Source organism: Neopsephotus bourkii, unplaced genomic scaffold, assembly GCF_033783945.1.
Source record: "Neopsephotus bourkii isolate Nb327-2 ecotype Australia unplaced genomic scaffold, CSIRO-AGI_Nbou_v1 NB_234, whole genome shotgun sequence".
Classification (NCBI taxonomy): domain Eukaryota; kingdom Metazoa; phylum Chordata; class Aves; order Psittaciformes; family Psittacidae; genus Neopsephotus; species Neopsephotus bourkii.
The window spans coordinates 18076191-18090989 of record NW_026900744.1 but is presented as its reverse complement, the minus strand read 5'-3'; the positions used below and the strand labels follow the sequence as shown (position 1 = coordinate 18090989).

Sequence of the window (14799 nt, the reverse complement as noted above, 5' to 3'; positions counted from 1 at the left end):
CTTGATACTAGGACACAGGATTGATCTAAAATAATACACACCGAATGTGTGTTCAAAGAGTATAGCAAGGTTCTTTACTGATGAATACAGCTTACCTGAGCACCCGGTTCAGCGTTGCTACCTAGCACCCGTCTTCCATCTCAGGAAGTAGAATCTTTTTTCCTCTTGTGCTGGGCACAGAGTGTGACAGGAGACAAGATATGCTTTGGTAACTCAGCAGAGTCAGAACCCAGTCTGACGGGCAGCTGATTTCACCAGTCTCGTGGCACGTTTCAGAGCACATATTCAGCCAGGGGTTTACTAGGTGAAAGCTGTGGACTCCATGGACTAAATATGTTTGACATGACAGGTTTTACAGCCTTGCTAATACCAATGCTTTGAACCTGGTTACTGATCAGTTGCTACCCTTGTGTTGGCAATTATCTTAAGTGTGGCTATGAGGTAGGTCTGTGTTAGCTTCAGGATAAACAAGGTAGGAAATGAACGCTAATACAGTGTAGCAAGGAGGAGTGGTTTCTTTGCCAAGTGATGCAAGAAAATTACTGGGGACTTTTCCCTGAATTTCTGATACTGTTGTCACAGGGATGGTGACTTGCCTTCCAGCTCACCCTTCTATTGCTGTGGTGTGCCAAGAAATGCAGCCAAAGCTCTAAAATTGTTGTGGGCATGCGTTAGATCTAAATCAAAATGAATGATTTACCTGTAAATGGCAAGAGCTGTGGGCTGGATTTTGCAGTCACTAAGCAGACATATAAAGCCTTTAGCACCAAATGCTGTATAGCAAAAGGTGTATGTAAGACACAGAATCACTTGGAACTGTTATGGTATGAGGTACAAACCAATGCATAAATTCTGTGCTGGAAAAAACTGCTGCTCTTCATAGTAACTCTGTTGTCCAGAGCAGGGCCTTGTCCTAGATGGCTCCTCAGAGTGTAAGTTTCCCCAGTTAGCTGATCCTAATGTGTGGGCTTGGGGTATATGGGTAATTTCATTTAGCCCATTACAGTCTTTTGAAGCAGAGATCTTGTGGTTCAGGCTTTCTTAAGTTATGTCAGATAATAAAAATGACCTGTACACAGCTATTTTTCATCTCAAGTGTTTCAAGTATTGGTATCCGCAGTACTCCTGTTGACTAGAGGCAATTTAAATGCAAAATGGGTGCTTGCTGACATAGTGGATATAGCTGTTTCCTTTCACGGTGTGCATCTCAATACTGAAGCCCTTATCTGTACGTGACAGGAAGCACTTTTGTCTGGGTGAGCTACTAGACATCGACTGCAAGTGTATAAAATAATCAGCCATTTCCAAACACTGCTTTTAAGCCACTCAGGGTGTCTCTTTTTTGCTAAAACAAATATAGCTGAAGTGGATAATAAGCCCTCCATATCTCAAAGTGAAAATGAATTTTTGAATGCTGAAAACCAGGGATCTGCAAAGGGAGTGTTTTGAAGAGTCTGTGCCACAAGCCGAACATCCTTTCCTTTAGCCTTCTTTTTCTTTTGCAGTCAATATATGTGCCTCTCAAGCACAAGTACTGTAGGGAAGTGCAAAAGTACACGCCGGTGTTTAGATTCAGGGAATCTGAATTTTGTTCTCTTTTCCTGTGTTGCCACTGGATTGCTGTACAGTGAGGTTTATTTAATATCTCTCAGTCTCAGCTTTCTAACGTAGTTGATCAGATCTTTAAACCACAGAGCTGTAGAAGAATAATGTGCTGTGCCAGGTTCAGCAGGTTTAGATGAATGGAAATACGTCAGATAAAAATCTGACAAAGGGATCTGGTGTTGGAAATCATCCAGCGTCACTGACTGTGCCTGCTGCCATTTTGAATCACAGCAAATCGTGCAGGTACCCTGCAGATTTTGCAACCAGCCTCTCCCTCATCTTTATAAATTCCTGTGGGAGTCTCGGGTGCAGTTGAGGTATTTTGATAATGGACTGATGTGGATAAATTAAACAATAGAAAAAGAGAGCAAAGCTGATTTCCTTTGCCTCCAGCCAGCTTTCAGACTGGATTTGTGTTACCCTGAAGACTCTCTTCAGGAGGTTCTTAACACCTATAGAGCTGACAATGAAGTAACTTGCCAAAGGAGGAAGACTCTCCCCCTGCAGGGAAGGGGTACTTAGGTGCGCTGGTGTGGAGCAGGCTGCTTTGCTGATACAGAGAGCATTTCTATTAGTTCTTTTTTCCAGTTGCAAGGTGGAGAGAGATGCTGTTCTGCAGCAGGCATTCAGACAGGCACAAATGGAGCAGATGATCTCTCCAACAAAATGTACATTTCCAAGGAATTGTAGGGAACATCTTCCTGCCAGTGTAGATGGTAAAATAGCATCTGATATTTGGGGCTTTTATTGTGCTGTATGCAGCACGCAAGCTCAAGCAGAATAATAACACCATGGACCCACCTTTGTCCACTGTGATGAGAGGTGGCTCATCAGCCCAAGCACCACAGGTTTTGCGTTGCAAGCTTGCCCAAAGCCAGTTGCAATAAGGTTAATGTGAGAATCAGATGGTGTCTGAGAGGCTGCTTCACAAAACTTTGCGATCATGTTGCCCCCAAACCAGGGGTTAGACTATGTTTAATGAGATTTATGGTGTGTTTTAGAGTGGGGGATGTCTGAATGCACTGCTGTAGGTAGGTAAAACACCGATGAGGGCTGTACCACTTAATTTCAAACCTGTGGTGAAACAGCTTGTTGTCAGCAAGCCCTTCACCACACGGTGACAAAAGGAGAAATGGGAATTCTTCCAGCTGTGCTTCAGCTTGTGAATTTTCTTTAGGTGGCAGCTGGTTTTAATCCCTACATTTTCTTCTGCAAATGAATGCTCCAGATTTTCTTCTCTGCAGACTGCTCAGCGCAAATGGAGTTTTGTGAGAAATTGCGATCTGCACTTTTTCCTCTCAGGTTTCATGCTGTGGCTAGTATCTCATTGGGGATACAGTTGTTCAGATTGTCTTGCATAATACCTAACTCTTACATCCCAATCACCCCCTTTAAAGTCTAAGCCAACAGACAAGTCTATTGTGTCAACATGTTTATTCATTTCGTTACTGCACCCTTCCCAAACAAAAATGAACTGCTTATCTACTTCCGAATCTTATTCCCAGTGGCAGATACTGCAGGACAGTACTTCATGACTTTTGGCAACCACATTTTAAGAAAGAGGTAATGCGGTTACCTGTAGCAATGACAGCACAGACCAGTAGAGCACTGAGACAGTTTCTTCGCGTGGTGATTGGTTTTTTTTTACATTAAAAAAAAAAAAAAAAATTAGGCCTTAATTTGGCCTAATAAAGTGTTGAAATAGAGCCATATTGTCCTTCCTTGAACCTGATTTAGTTGTCTTTTAAATATGAAATATTACCTGGAACAAATAGATACAACTTTGAGTCTGAATTAAGATGATGAGTGCGATCTGAAATGTGTCATTGCTAATCTGCTGGGGTTCTGTTTAAAGCTTAGTTTTCATATGACATATTTCACAGAACCAAGCGTCATTTTGAAATTCACATGCTTTTAGTATTGCTTTAAATCATAATGTGAGGAAAATTGAGTATGCACAAGCCTAACTCATATTTCCTCAAGAAGGGCACACGTAATAGTACTTTTTTGTGAAAGTCTCTTGCAGCTGGTACTCCTGGCTGTGTGCAAGGACTGAGCCAAGGCTGAGTGAGCTCAGGGTGGTCCCACCACCACTGGAGTGGGCTCCCAGGCATTAACATGTGCTTGGAAATGGTCTTGCTTTGCAGCAGTGGGAAGAGTCTGGGCTTACCATAGGGATTGCAGCCTGGGCTGTGTGTGATGGATGGATAAAAGGGAAGCTGGGTTGTAGGCGGTGTCTGTGGTTGCTGTCATTGCTCACCAAAAGCAAGCTTGGGAGTCTTCTGCAATCAGTCATCACAGTGTAACCTTGCCTTTGGATGGATGTAGCTCCCTTGCATCAATCTTGAAATACTGAGCAAATCCATCACCACTGAAACAGAAAATTAAGTCACCTGCTTCAAAGAATTGGAAAGAAAAGCATCGCACATTTTGTTAATTGGCTTTTTTCTCTTTCTTTTCCTCCCCTCCCCCCTTCCACATTGAGGTGAGAAGCAGAGAGGAAAAAGAGTGCAGAGATCACAGAATACTGAAACACTGTCAGTGTGATAGGATTATGTAGTTTTGGACTGTTTATGCAATGCTAGGTAAGAGAAAAGAAGATACTGGATATCCTGGAAAGAGATACTGTGCTCAGTCTGGCATTGTGGCGAAGCTGGAAATGAGAAATTGGGTAATAGGATTTTTCTGTCTGCATCAGCCTCTGGCTGTCTTCGGTATGTTCAGGAAATCACTTTACATCTCTGCTTCCATTTCCTGTGCTGTCAAATGAACATAATGATGACTACCTCCTCTGAGTGCTTCTGCTTCATTAGAGTAATAAAACATTTTGGAGGAAGGAGTCATAGGTGTGTGATTTATTAATCCAGCAAGGTCAGACTGAACTGTCTGTACACAGCTAAAATTCAGAGTGAGGGGAAGGTCTCCTATAGCTGAGCGGATGCCGATGCCCGGCACGCTGCCCAGGCTCAGGATTGCCAGAGAAGGTGAAGCGGAGTTTTCCAGCCCTGCCTGTCTGAACATGGGGACAGCTAAAACCAAAGCATTTTTGTTTCTCACCTGTCACCCCACTGCAGTGAGGACTTCGAGTGTTCAGTGCAGGAGTCTGCTAGGTTTTTGTCTGAAAGAGGTTTTGCTTGTTCAGTTCTGCGTGGACATTTTATTAAGATGCTCCACATGGCTTTTTCTCTATGTACTAGTTGTGACATGAGTTTGTGCTTGAACACAATAAAATAAAATGAGTCAAGGAGATAAGATACTGAGATAAACAGATGAGCAATGTTTATAAACCATAAGAGTCTCCTAAATTTGATAACCATCAGTTCCAGACAATATACCCCATGGTGCTAAAGAAAGAAGAAATCAATATTGCAGAAGCTTTTACAGCAGATTTATGAGCACTTTGTTCAGGATCAGCCCATGAAGACTGAAACATAGCTAGCATGATGCACTTACTTACGGAAGGGCTTACAGAGAACACCCTTGTTGAATTCACAGACTGTTCCAGGGAATTAAATTGGAGAATATGGAAATGGGCTTTTAAATATTTTTCATTTATTAGTCTATATCCAGAGAAGAAAGTGCTGTAATAAATTATCAACTCCTTTGAGTAATGTGGCTGAATAGACAATAAGAGGGAAGCAATAGTCCCTGCCAAAGTTATTAAGCATACCTTTTCAAGTTTCTATTTTATGAGATAAGTGGATTACTATGGACTGGTTTGCTAATAGGAATTTCCCCCTTTTCCCCCCAATAAGATACACTTTCACTATATGTAGGTACTACTTTCCAACTAAGACAAGGCTGTAGCATAAATAGAGACTAACAGCAGTAAATCACAGTATTCTTTCAAAAAGCATGGAAGCTATTTTCTGAGTTGCAACATGATATTTACACCCTGATGCTCACACCTTTCATGATTTGATCCCCGTTTTAGGTATTATTACTTAGTATGGCTAAGAAAGTTGTTGCTGTGCTGTTTGCTTGCTGGAGAGTGTGGGACCATCCTTCACCACAGGCCACACCACCACCAAATCTGCATGTAAACATGTATCTCTACTCATTGGCAGTAATTTTTTGCTTAAGGCAAGGTGACAGTGGCATGTTCTCACACCAGGAATCAGCTAGACACAATCAATACAGGCAAGAGGAACAGACGCATGAATAACAGATACAGGAATAGCGTGTTATGATGGTATGTGATGTTGGGGATCCCTCCAGCTTCCAGCAGATGACTCAACACTTAGCAGAGCCAGCTTCTTTTTGTACGGTGGGGACAGACTAAAGCTATCAAAGTTCTCCAGAGGGAGATGAGATCATTCCTATGGCGCTGTGTACCCAATTAAAAGGTGAAAGTAAAGCGCAGAATCTCCATGCTTTGTTTAAAAGAACACAAGTGTTCTTTGTGTACCTTTTTTCCAGTTGAAGCTGTTATTTTCCCAGGATCAGGCTGGCTGGGACTTTACCTTTCTGCATGGTGGTTTACTGAATTTGCATGTGATTTCTGTGTAGTCGCCTCTCTGTTTCCCTCCTGTGGCTGGGAGCGAGCACTGCAGCGTCTCCACGTTTGACTAGGAGGAGTCTGATGACAGGCTTCATGAGAGCATTGGTGCCAAGCTGTAATTTAGACATTAATACTCTCAGCAATAAAAAACCATTTCCTGGATCTCTCCTGGGAAATTGTCTGGTCCTTTTGTACGAACACTCCTTTTTCTAGTCACAGTTTTAACACGGTTCTTGCTATGGCATTGTTATGGTGAATCATACATATCAAAGCATATTTTCCCCTTTCCTGCTCTCTCTCTCCTGTTGTTGATGTTTTTTTCTTCTTGCTACTCTTACTAAAATGTCTCTACTTCACTCTTCCTTTAAGTATTTGAATAATAAACAGCAGTACATGTAGAAAGATTTCTGGCCGTGTGAATTGTGTTGGTAAGTGTGTGATATGGATTGCTGAGTAGGGAAGGGTGACAGTGGGGTGTAACTTTATTCAGCATTGGCTTTCCAGCACTTCCTTGGCTTTCTGTTTGTAAGAAGAGCTTTCAGACAGCCTTTCCAGTGTTCTTCTAGTCTTTAAATGCATGTTTTCCAAATCTGCTTCACAGGTGCCAACAAAAAAGCTGAAGAAATATGAGAGAGAGTACCAAACAATGCGAGAGAGTCAGCTGCAGCAGGAAGATCCCATGGACAGATACCAGGTACGGCAGGTGCTCTGTGGGAACCTGTTTCATTGGCTGCTGTTCCAGTGATTAAGCAGAGTTGTGTGTACCATGCTCGCCTCTCTGGGATATGCCAGTGCAGACCTTAGGGAAGTTCAGTGGCAAGTGAAACTCATCCCCCTTCTTGAACAAGCACTTTGAACACTTGGCCTTAGTGTTTTTTCAGGAATATTTCAATCATAATTTGTAACTCTCAAGACATCTGCAAGTGACCACATATAACATTTTTCTTCTTTCAGTTTATATGTTTGTAGGTAACTCTCCTGGTGTTGCACTTTTATGGGAGATCTTCATGAGATGCAGAAACAAAGGGTGATTCTCAGCTACAGACACAAAAAGGAGAAAATACACATTGCTCTAGCACAAGCTGTGTGCAGTGGCATCCACAGAGACTTTTGGAAGATGAACTCTTCCTTGACTGATATGATCCTTGTTATTCATCTCTGTTAATACCAAGCACCAATAATCTTTTGTTAATACAATGCCTAGTACTGTGGGAGCCAGAGCTTTCCCGGGGTGCCAAGGTACTGCTGCAATACAGTTAATAGCGGTAAATATCCTGCTTTAAAACAGCAGAGAAATGAAGGTTCAGTTATTAATATTATAGCTTGATAGTTCACAAAAAAAATAGTTCTTTAATTTTGGATCAGCATTGTTTATCTTTCCAATGTATTTGCTTTTATTGTCACAGCTACATTCTGTTGCCATAGATTTTTGTGTGATGGAGGCTCTGCCTCTAAGCATATACTTCACTTGGTATTCAGGATCCATTTATTGCTTACCCTGGTTTGAAAAATTCAGTTTTCTTTAGGTAAAGCTGCCAGAGATGAAGCACTTTAGTGCCCATTGCCCAGGTTAACTGGGAATTGACATTGCTTACATATACCTGGTACTGTTTTCCTGCTGTTTTTCATTATGCCTTAATATGTTAAGTGACATTGCAGTTGGTATGGTGTCTACAAGGAGCGTGCCGTAGTAAGTAAACATAGAGGGTGCAACAGGTTTATGTGGTCTGTGAACGTAAGGAAAGCGCACCATTGTTCAGAAAACCTGTAGTTTAAGACTATGCCATCATTCATAGATGTGAGTTAAAGGTACACAGAAAGTAAAACTGACGTTTGTTATTTTTTTAAATATTTGCCTGTGAAAAATACTGGTTTGCCTGTAGTTCTTTTGATGTCAAAGGGTGTGGGTATTACTGTTTGTGAGAACTGGGGCTGCTGCAGCACCTAAGAGCCAACAGTGAGTGTGACCTATTCAGAAAAAAAGCCCAACCTGCTGCTGATGAACTGACTGGTTTTGGTTCACTTACAGCGCTGTGGAATTTAAAACATACTTAGGAAACAAATAAGGGTTCTTTAAAGCCCTGTGGAAGCTGCAAATGAGGGTGTAGAAAGTGACTCTTTGGCCACTGTCACAGTCAGAATAGAGCCCGTGGGTTTGGCTTGCGCTGTTGAAACTCACTGTGTGATATTTTTTATTGAGCTGCATTGGGTCTGATCCACTCAGCGATGCTGTGGCTAGACGGAGTCCCTGTAACTGCTTAGTTGCACATTAAGTTCAAAGTTCTGAGACATTCTTCACCTGATGGGTGTCATGGAGAAATGCTTGTAAGTGCTCTCTGTTCCTTGTCTTGCTTGTGCAATTTTATTAATGTGTCAAGCTGAAGTTGGTAGGAATCCACATTTCAAGAGTGTTTGCAAAGGGCAACAAGAAATGCAGCTGTGTGGCTCCTCACAGGCAGAAAGTGGGGAGCCAACTTTGCTTGTCCCTTAAATGATTGCTCTGCAGCCTATGGATTTAGAAGTGCATTTCATTTTGGCAGCATCAGTGCTAGACTTTGCCCAGCCAGGCTCGGTTTGGGAAAGGACTGAGTCTGCACTGCTGAAAAGCCAGTACTGCCTCTGAGTGCAGTGTTGCTGTTAGCTCCCTCTGGCCTTGTGCGCTCTCTGTGTAGGCTGTCCCCTAAAGGCCTTTGTAATTCTTACAGTTTCTCTTCCCAGAATAAAATGAGGTTTTAGTTTACTGCCCAGGCAGGGAATGGGATTGCTGGAGATCCCTGCAGAATATCAAGTCTCATAGGCGAAGAAGGAAATAGGGTTTTGGTATGTTGATAGTTTTTAGTTAGTTTTTGTTGTTTGCAGTACGCTACAGTTTTTATTGCCAATAGAGATTTGTCAGGACCACAGGGACACCAACATTTCTGAGCTGTGATGAAGGGTGTCCCGAGTAAGACACATCCCTGTGACCTGTGCCTTGATGGACTGTTGAGTAGGAGCTGGGCCATTCTCTGCATTAGTGTGGAGGGAACTTGCGGGAGCCAACACAGCTCTTGCATGAGGGTCTGACTTTCACCGGGGCATCTAGGGGAGACCAGGACCAAACCAGAGCAATGAGGGCACAGTCCCCTTCTTCCTCTCCTCCCCAGTGCTCAGGTCCTAGAAGTGGTCCTGTGCACAGGAACAGTGCAGCCAAGCAGCCTCCTGTTGAAAGGCCAGGAAAGAGACACTTCCTGCCTGACGGCAGCTGGGTATGTCCAGGCAGGAGGCTCCTCCAAACCCACTGACCCCAGACTCAGACCAGGCTTCTGAAAAGGGATGGTTTTGCAACTTCTGGCCTGCCATTAACCAGTTGCATTTTCTTGACAGGTCAGATTCATGTGCAACAATGAGCTGTTATATGCCACAGGACTTCCTGCCCAGCTCATATTTTACATGTTGATTTGACTTACCAAAGAACAGTATTAATGAGTGCCTTTTTGTGTGTGTGTGTTCGTTTCCTCCTGTATTAACAAATATTATTTAGGAAAAGTATATGCTTTTATAGGCACTTTTATTTTCCATTGCTTGTAAGAAATTATTACTCATGTTTTGTCAATTTTTAAAAGGTGGAAAGTAAATATGTTGCAAATTGCTGTTTGTCACCAAATTTCATGACTTTTGGTTCAAGTAAATTGCAGATTCCCTATAGAAGCCAGGAATATAACTGAGTTGCATGTGCAGAAAAAGCAGTAAACATAGTCCAGACTGATGGTTTTAGGGTTGGATTTTTTTCGGTGTTTGACAACACCTTGTGTAACAGGGTTTTAGTTGACTTGATGAGAAATTACCACAGTTGGGCTTGGGACTTCCTGGTTTAAAATAAAGAGGATATAACCATACAAAGAAGGGCCTGAGTTTTGCAAGCAGCTTTGTTCTGAGGGTAGAAACGCCTTTTCCTCTGTGGACCTTGTTGTGCAACGGAGAAGTTTTCTGTCTGAATAAATGTGTAACTTAGACATACTTAGCCTTCTGTGTATTTGAAGTGGAAGCAAAAGTTCATACACTTTTATTCAGAGTCCTGGTAACTGAACAGTACCTGTCATGAGGAAACATGCAAGATAACTCTTGGTGTGAGTCGTTGTTTGTGGTTTGAAAAAGAAAAAAAAAAAAGAAAAAAAAGTGTGCTGGGGCACTTTGGGGAATATTGCTCCAGAGTCAACAAACAGAAAACACAAACCACCTCCTGGAGCCTCTGTGTTGCTTCCCATGAGAGGTTTCACGGATAGTTTGCTGTAAAAGCCTTTTGGGTTTCTAGATGGAGGTTCACAGGGTTTTCCTTCAGAGCAACTCTGCCGTCAAGGGCCCTTTCCAATGCGTTATGAAGACTTCAATTTGCTCACATCCAGAGAAGTTAATTTTAATCAGTGTTTGCATTCTGCCACTACGGATCTGTTCATGCCCAGGATCTGGGGTTTGGGTGTTTGCTCATCAGCAAATGTGACACTGAATTGCTTAACAAGGTTTGTGACTCGTTACGCCCTGCTTGAGTAGCAGCACAGAGAGGATGCATCATCACCACTAATCTTGTCAGGATTTGCTCCTTGGTGCTGGCTGGAAGGGAGCAGAGGGTGGAGTTCAACATTTCAGTCTTCCTGAGCTGAGGCTTGCTTCGGCTTTCAAATTTGCCTCCTTCTTTCCGTCCAGCGTGTGATGGAAGCTGGATTATACCCTCTTTAAAACTCAGAACCAAAACCCCACTGAAGAATCAGCAACTTTTTTTTTTTTCTGTCTTTGTTGGTATTAAAAATTATTTCATATCCTGTTTTCACTGTCTTTACACCAATGGTTGAAAGCAGTGTTTGGTCTGTGACTTTACAGGAGGTAAGTTTATTTGTGTTTGTATGTATCAGCAGTGTTTGTCCATTTTGGAAATGCAGTACCCTCCTTTTAAAGGCTAATCAAGAGTTCACCATCTGCCTTTTGTAGACAGGAGGAGGAATTTGGGAAAGAGGAATCTCTTATTTTACTAACTGTAGAAACTGAGCTACGCTGAAGAGAAGGAAATTGTTGTCATAGTAAATTGTTAGTGGTGCGTAGAGAAATGGCAGGAAGCTCTCTGTTTACACCAAGGACAACTAGCAGGTCTGACTAGTTGGCTTATGCCAGGTTACAAAATGCTGTCTGTGATGTGAGTCCTGCTGTAACAAACGAGCTCCATCTGTTGAACTTTATGCCATTGTGACTGGTATTTTATAAAACCCTGTAAATATTTCAGGGCCTTTGAAAATATGCTACATATGAAAAGCTCTATTTTCTATTTTTGTACTGTGTAACGTTAGGTTTCATTTAGGCTTAAGCAGATTAATAGTTTCCTCCTGAGGAGGAAGGCAGTTGTTCACTGCTAAATTTGGGAGGAGGAGCTGGAAAAGACAAACCGCCTAGTTTTGCACACTGCCCTGTGTGGAGGAAGAGTAAAGGTGGCTCTAGAAGAGACTTTAAGCTGGAAATTAGAAGTATGGTGAACGAGATAAAAACATTTCCTAGCTATTGACTGGATAGACCAAGGTAAGAGATCTTTAACTTACTTATATGCCATGTAAATTCTAGTTTAAGAGGAGGATATTGCATTTCCAACCACGTAAGCTTGCTTACCCACTTGTCTGCGAATGCAAAGCAGGAACTTTGAACTTCACATTGTGCGGCTTGCTTTGCGGACACTGAAGCTTTTCGCGAAAGCATAGCAAAAATGTTAAAGCAAACTTCTTTCTGGATTAATATGTGGAAGTATTAAGAATTCCCTGATTTCTCCCTCTGAGCAACATCACTATGAAAGGTATTGGTACTGCAGCACCTGGCAGCAATACTGACTTGATCTGGTCCCAGTTTTTACATGAATTCAAGTCACTTTTTGATAGCTACTCGCTGGCAGAGCTATGTCTATAAAATCAACATTTCTAAGATGGTCTGACCAAAATGCAGAGATAAAGACACATTGGGGCCTTTTCCTTTAATTGACTGCAGTTTGGTTTTACACTCTGAGGTTTATATTATCCTTACAAAAGAATTTTACTTCTAAAAAAAATCTCAAACAGAATACAGTGCGATTAAAATAAAAGAAAAAATCCCCAAAGTTACGCATGTTTTAGCAGTGGTTATTTTAACTGTGTTGAAACAAAAGTATTTTACTTACTTTTTATTGTTTCAGTAACAAAACAAGTTATTTAAAGTGTGGTCTTTTGGAAAGGAAACAAACATACTTTCCTGTACAGGGCAGTGCATAGTCTGTTACACAATGGGGTCACATTAAGGAGAGAGTATTTGTAGAGGTTCTGCTTCCTGCCAGAGAGGAAGCTCCCACACAGAAGAGACCTTTTTTAGCATCCTCTTAAGAGTTGTAGTTGTCTTTTTGTTAAAGAGAAGTATGCAAAATCTTCTTGTAACAGAAACAAAAATTGCAGTTTCATGATGGTGAGTTTGGAAATTAAAAAGATCTGAGTGTAGCTGATGAGCAGGAGGAAGTGAAGACAGGTCATTAATGTGCTTATGCAAAGAAATCACATTTTGTAGGAGGGCATTCACTGAACAACTCTTGTAAATTTTTTGCTGTCTTAAGTGGTGATATATATTCACTGTTTTGTCTTGGAGAATATAAGCACAGGTCCTTTCTGTAGTCTCAGCATGTAGGTTATTGTTCTTCCACCCGTGAGTTTCCATAGGAACTTGGTATTTCTCTTTGAGTTTCCATAGCACACAGATTGCCTTTACAGTCTCTTTTGGTTTGAAAGATAGGGAGTAATTGTGTGACTGAAGGCCAGCTCATTTTTGGCTCTCTTAAAATCCATTTGAGGAGGGCACCCTATTTGTCCCACCTGGCTGTGTTCTTCCAAAGATGAAGATCACTCCCTACAACTACCTGAAAGGAGAATGGAGCAAAAAGGTGGCTGGTCTCTTTTCCCGAGTAGCAGGTGATAGGACAAGAGGTAACAGCCTCAAGCTGTGCCAGGGAGGTTTAGGTTGGATATTATGAAAAATTTCTTCACCAAAAGGGTTATCAGGTACTGGAACAGGCTTCCCAGGGAAGTGATGGAATCACCATCCCTGGAAGTGTTCAGAACACGAGCAGATGAGGCCCTTAGTGACATGGTTTAGTGGTGGACTTGGCAATCCTGGCGTAAAGGTTGGACTTGATGATCTTAAAGGTCTTTTCCAACCTAGTTGATTCTGTCATTCTATAACACACAGACGTCTTTTGAATATGATTCCATTTCTCAGCCCTAGAAGAGCAATAACTGAAACCAATTTTTAGAACCAAGAATCACTACTGCTCATTCTTCTCCTGTGCACTTACCTTCCCTCATTGTGCTCTCTGTAGTCATTTCTGCCTGTGCAGAGTGGGTAAGGAGTGCAGAGCAACAAGAACCAGGGCCCGCAGTCTTGAAGTCGTTCATTTTGTGTTCCATGTTTTCCCCACCAAGCAGGTTGTGGGCCTGTGCTCAGGGAGTGAGGCCACTTCTCCATCCGGCATTTGTTCTTAGCAGGTATCCTGCAAAACATGCACTGTTATCCTGGCGCATGTTGCAGAGAAAGTGCACAAATATTGATGATACAGATTATATGTGCTGTAGGGAGTTCCCTGCTAAATACTCTGGAAGTTGGCACTACAACATAGACAAAATGTGTCATTTTTATGGATTTCTGCAGACAAAAATTTGTATAAAGGAGCAGGACAGCTTTACTTTCAGTTGGAAACATGATGATGAGTATCTGTTACTTGGTCCCTGTTCACTGCTGCTGGGTGGGATTTTATCTGCCTAATTTCTTTTGACAACGAGCAAGCAGAAACCAAATGCTTTTGCAGAGGACTGTTTACTTTTGACAGAGAAACCCTCCAGTCAGTGTGTCACTTATGCGACACAAACACAACCATTGGGATGTAAGTGGAATAGCTGCATTTGCACTGCTGGCTTAATTCACTGTTGTTTCCCAGAGCAGCAGTCCTGTCTTACTGTGCACTCTTGCCTTCTCAGTGTTTTACACACACAATATATTCACTTGCTGCTCTGTAATACTGATAAAAGACTAACTTCTTTTTTCTGGTTGTTCCTTTCTTTCTGCAGAGGGAAAACCGCAGGCTCCAAGAAGCAAGCATGCGGCTGGAGCAGGAGAATGATGACCTTGCCCATGAGCTTGTAACAAGCAAAATTGCCTTACGGAATGACCTGGACCAGGTAATGCTAACAAAGATGGGTCCCAGCCCAGGCCTGGCAACACCATTTTTAGGATCCCTGCTTTGTGCTCAAGCGAAAGTGTGAATTCAGTATTGAAAGTATAATTATTTGTGCCTGTATTTTCCTGACAACTTCATTCCCAGTTGCAGTCAGAAGGCTGAATTTCCATATGTGTGCAACTGTAGGTATTTACGGTGCTGTCTTGCCAACACTGACTTCATCTTCTTTGTGTGGTTTTAGAAAATTTAAGCCATAACTTTTACTCAGATACCAAAGAATGAGTATTTACTTGTAAAAGCTATCACACCGTCCTCAAAAGACCATCTTCACGGGAAGCTGCCTTGCAGAATGCCTACCACTTCATGCGGATCTGTTTTTCACAGCAGTTTTAGTACAGTCAACAAAATTCAGAGACAAGAAAGTGGCATGGCACCAAAACTGGAAGGGCTTCTTGGGTGTTCTTTGATAACTGCTTTTGTTTCCTGTGAA

General features: G+C 42.0%; 1 protein-coding gene across 9 annotated transcripts in view; it reads left to right on the top strand.

The window, feature by feature from the left end:
* The window catches only part of RABGAP1L (RAB GTPase activating protein 1 like), a 245276-nt gene that overhangs the window by 221094 nt on the left and 9383 nt on the right, over positions 1-14799 (top strand). For 7 of the 9 annotated variants that reach the window (XM_061345653.1, XM_061345652.1, XM_061345651.1 and 4 more), the window contains 2 exons: positions 6708-6800; positions 14200-14310. In XM_061345653.1, coding sequence (XP_061201637.1) covers positions 6708-6800; positions 14200-14310 — 204 coding nt within the window. Of the gene's footprint in view, positions 1-6707; positions 6801-7060; positions 7867-14199; positions 14311-14799 lie in introns of those variants that run through there. The other 2 variants (XM_061345654.1, XM_061345659.1) reach the window with 1 other exon arrangement.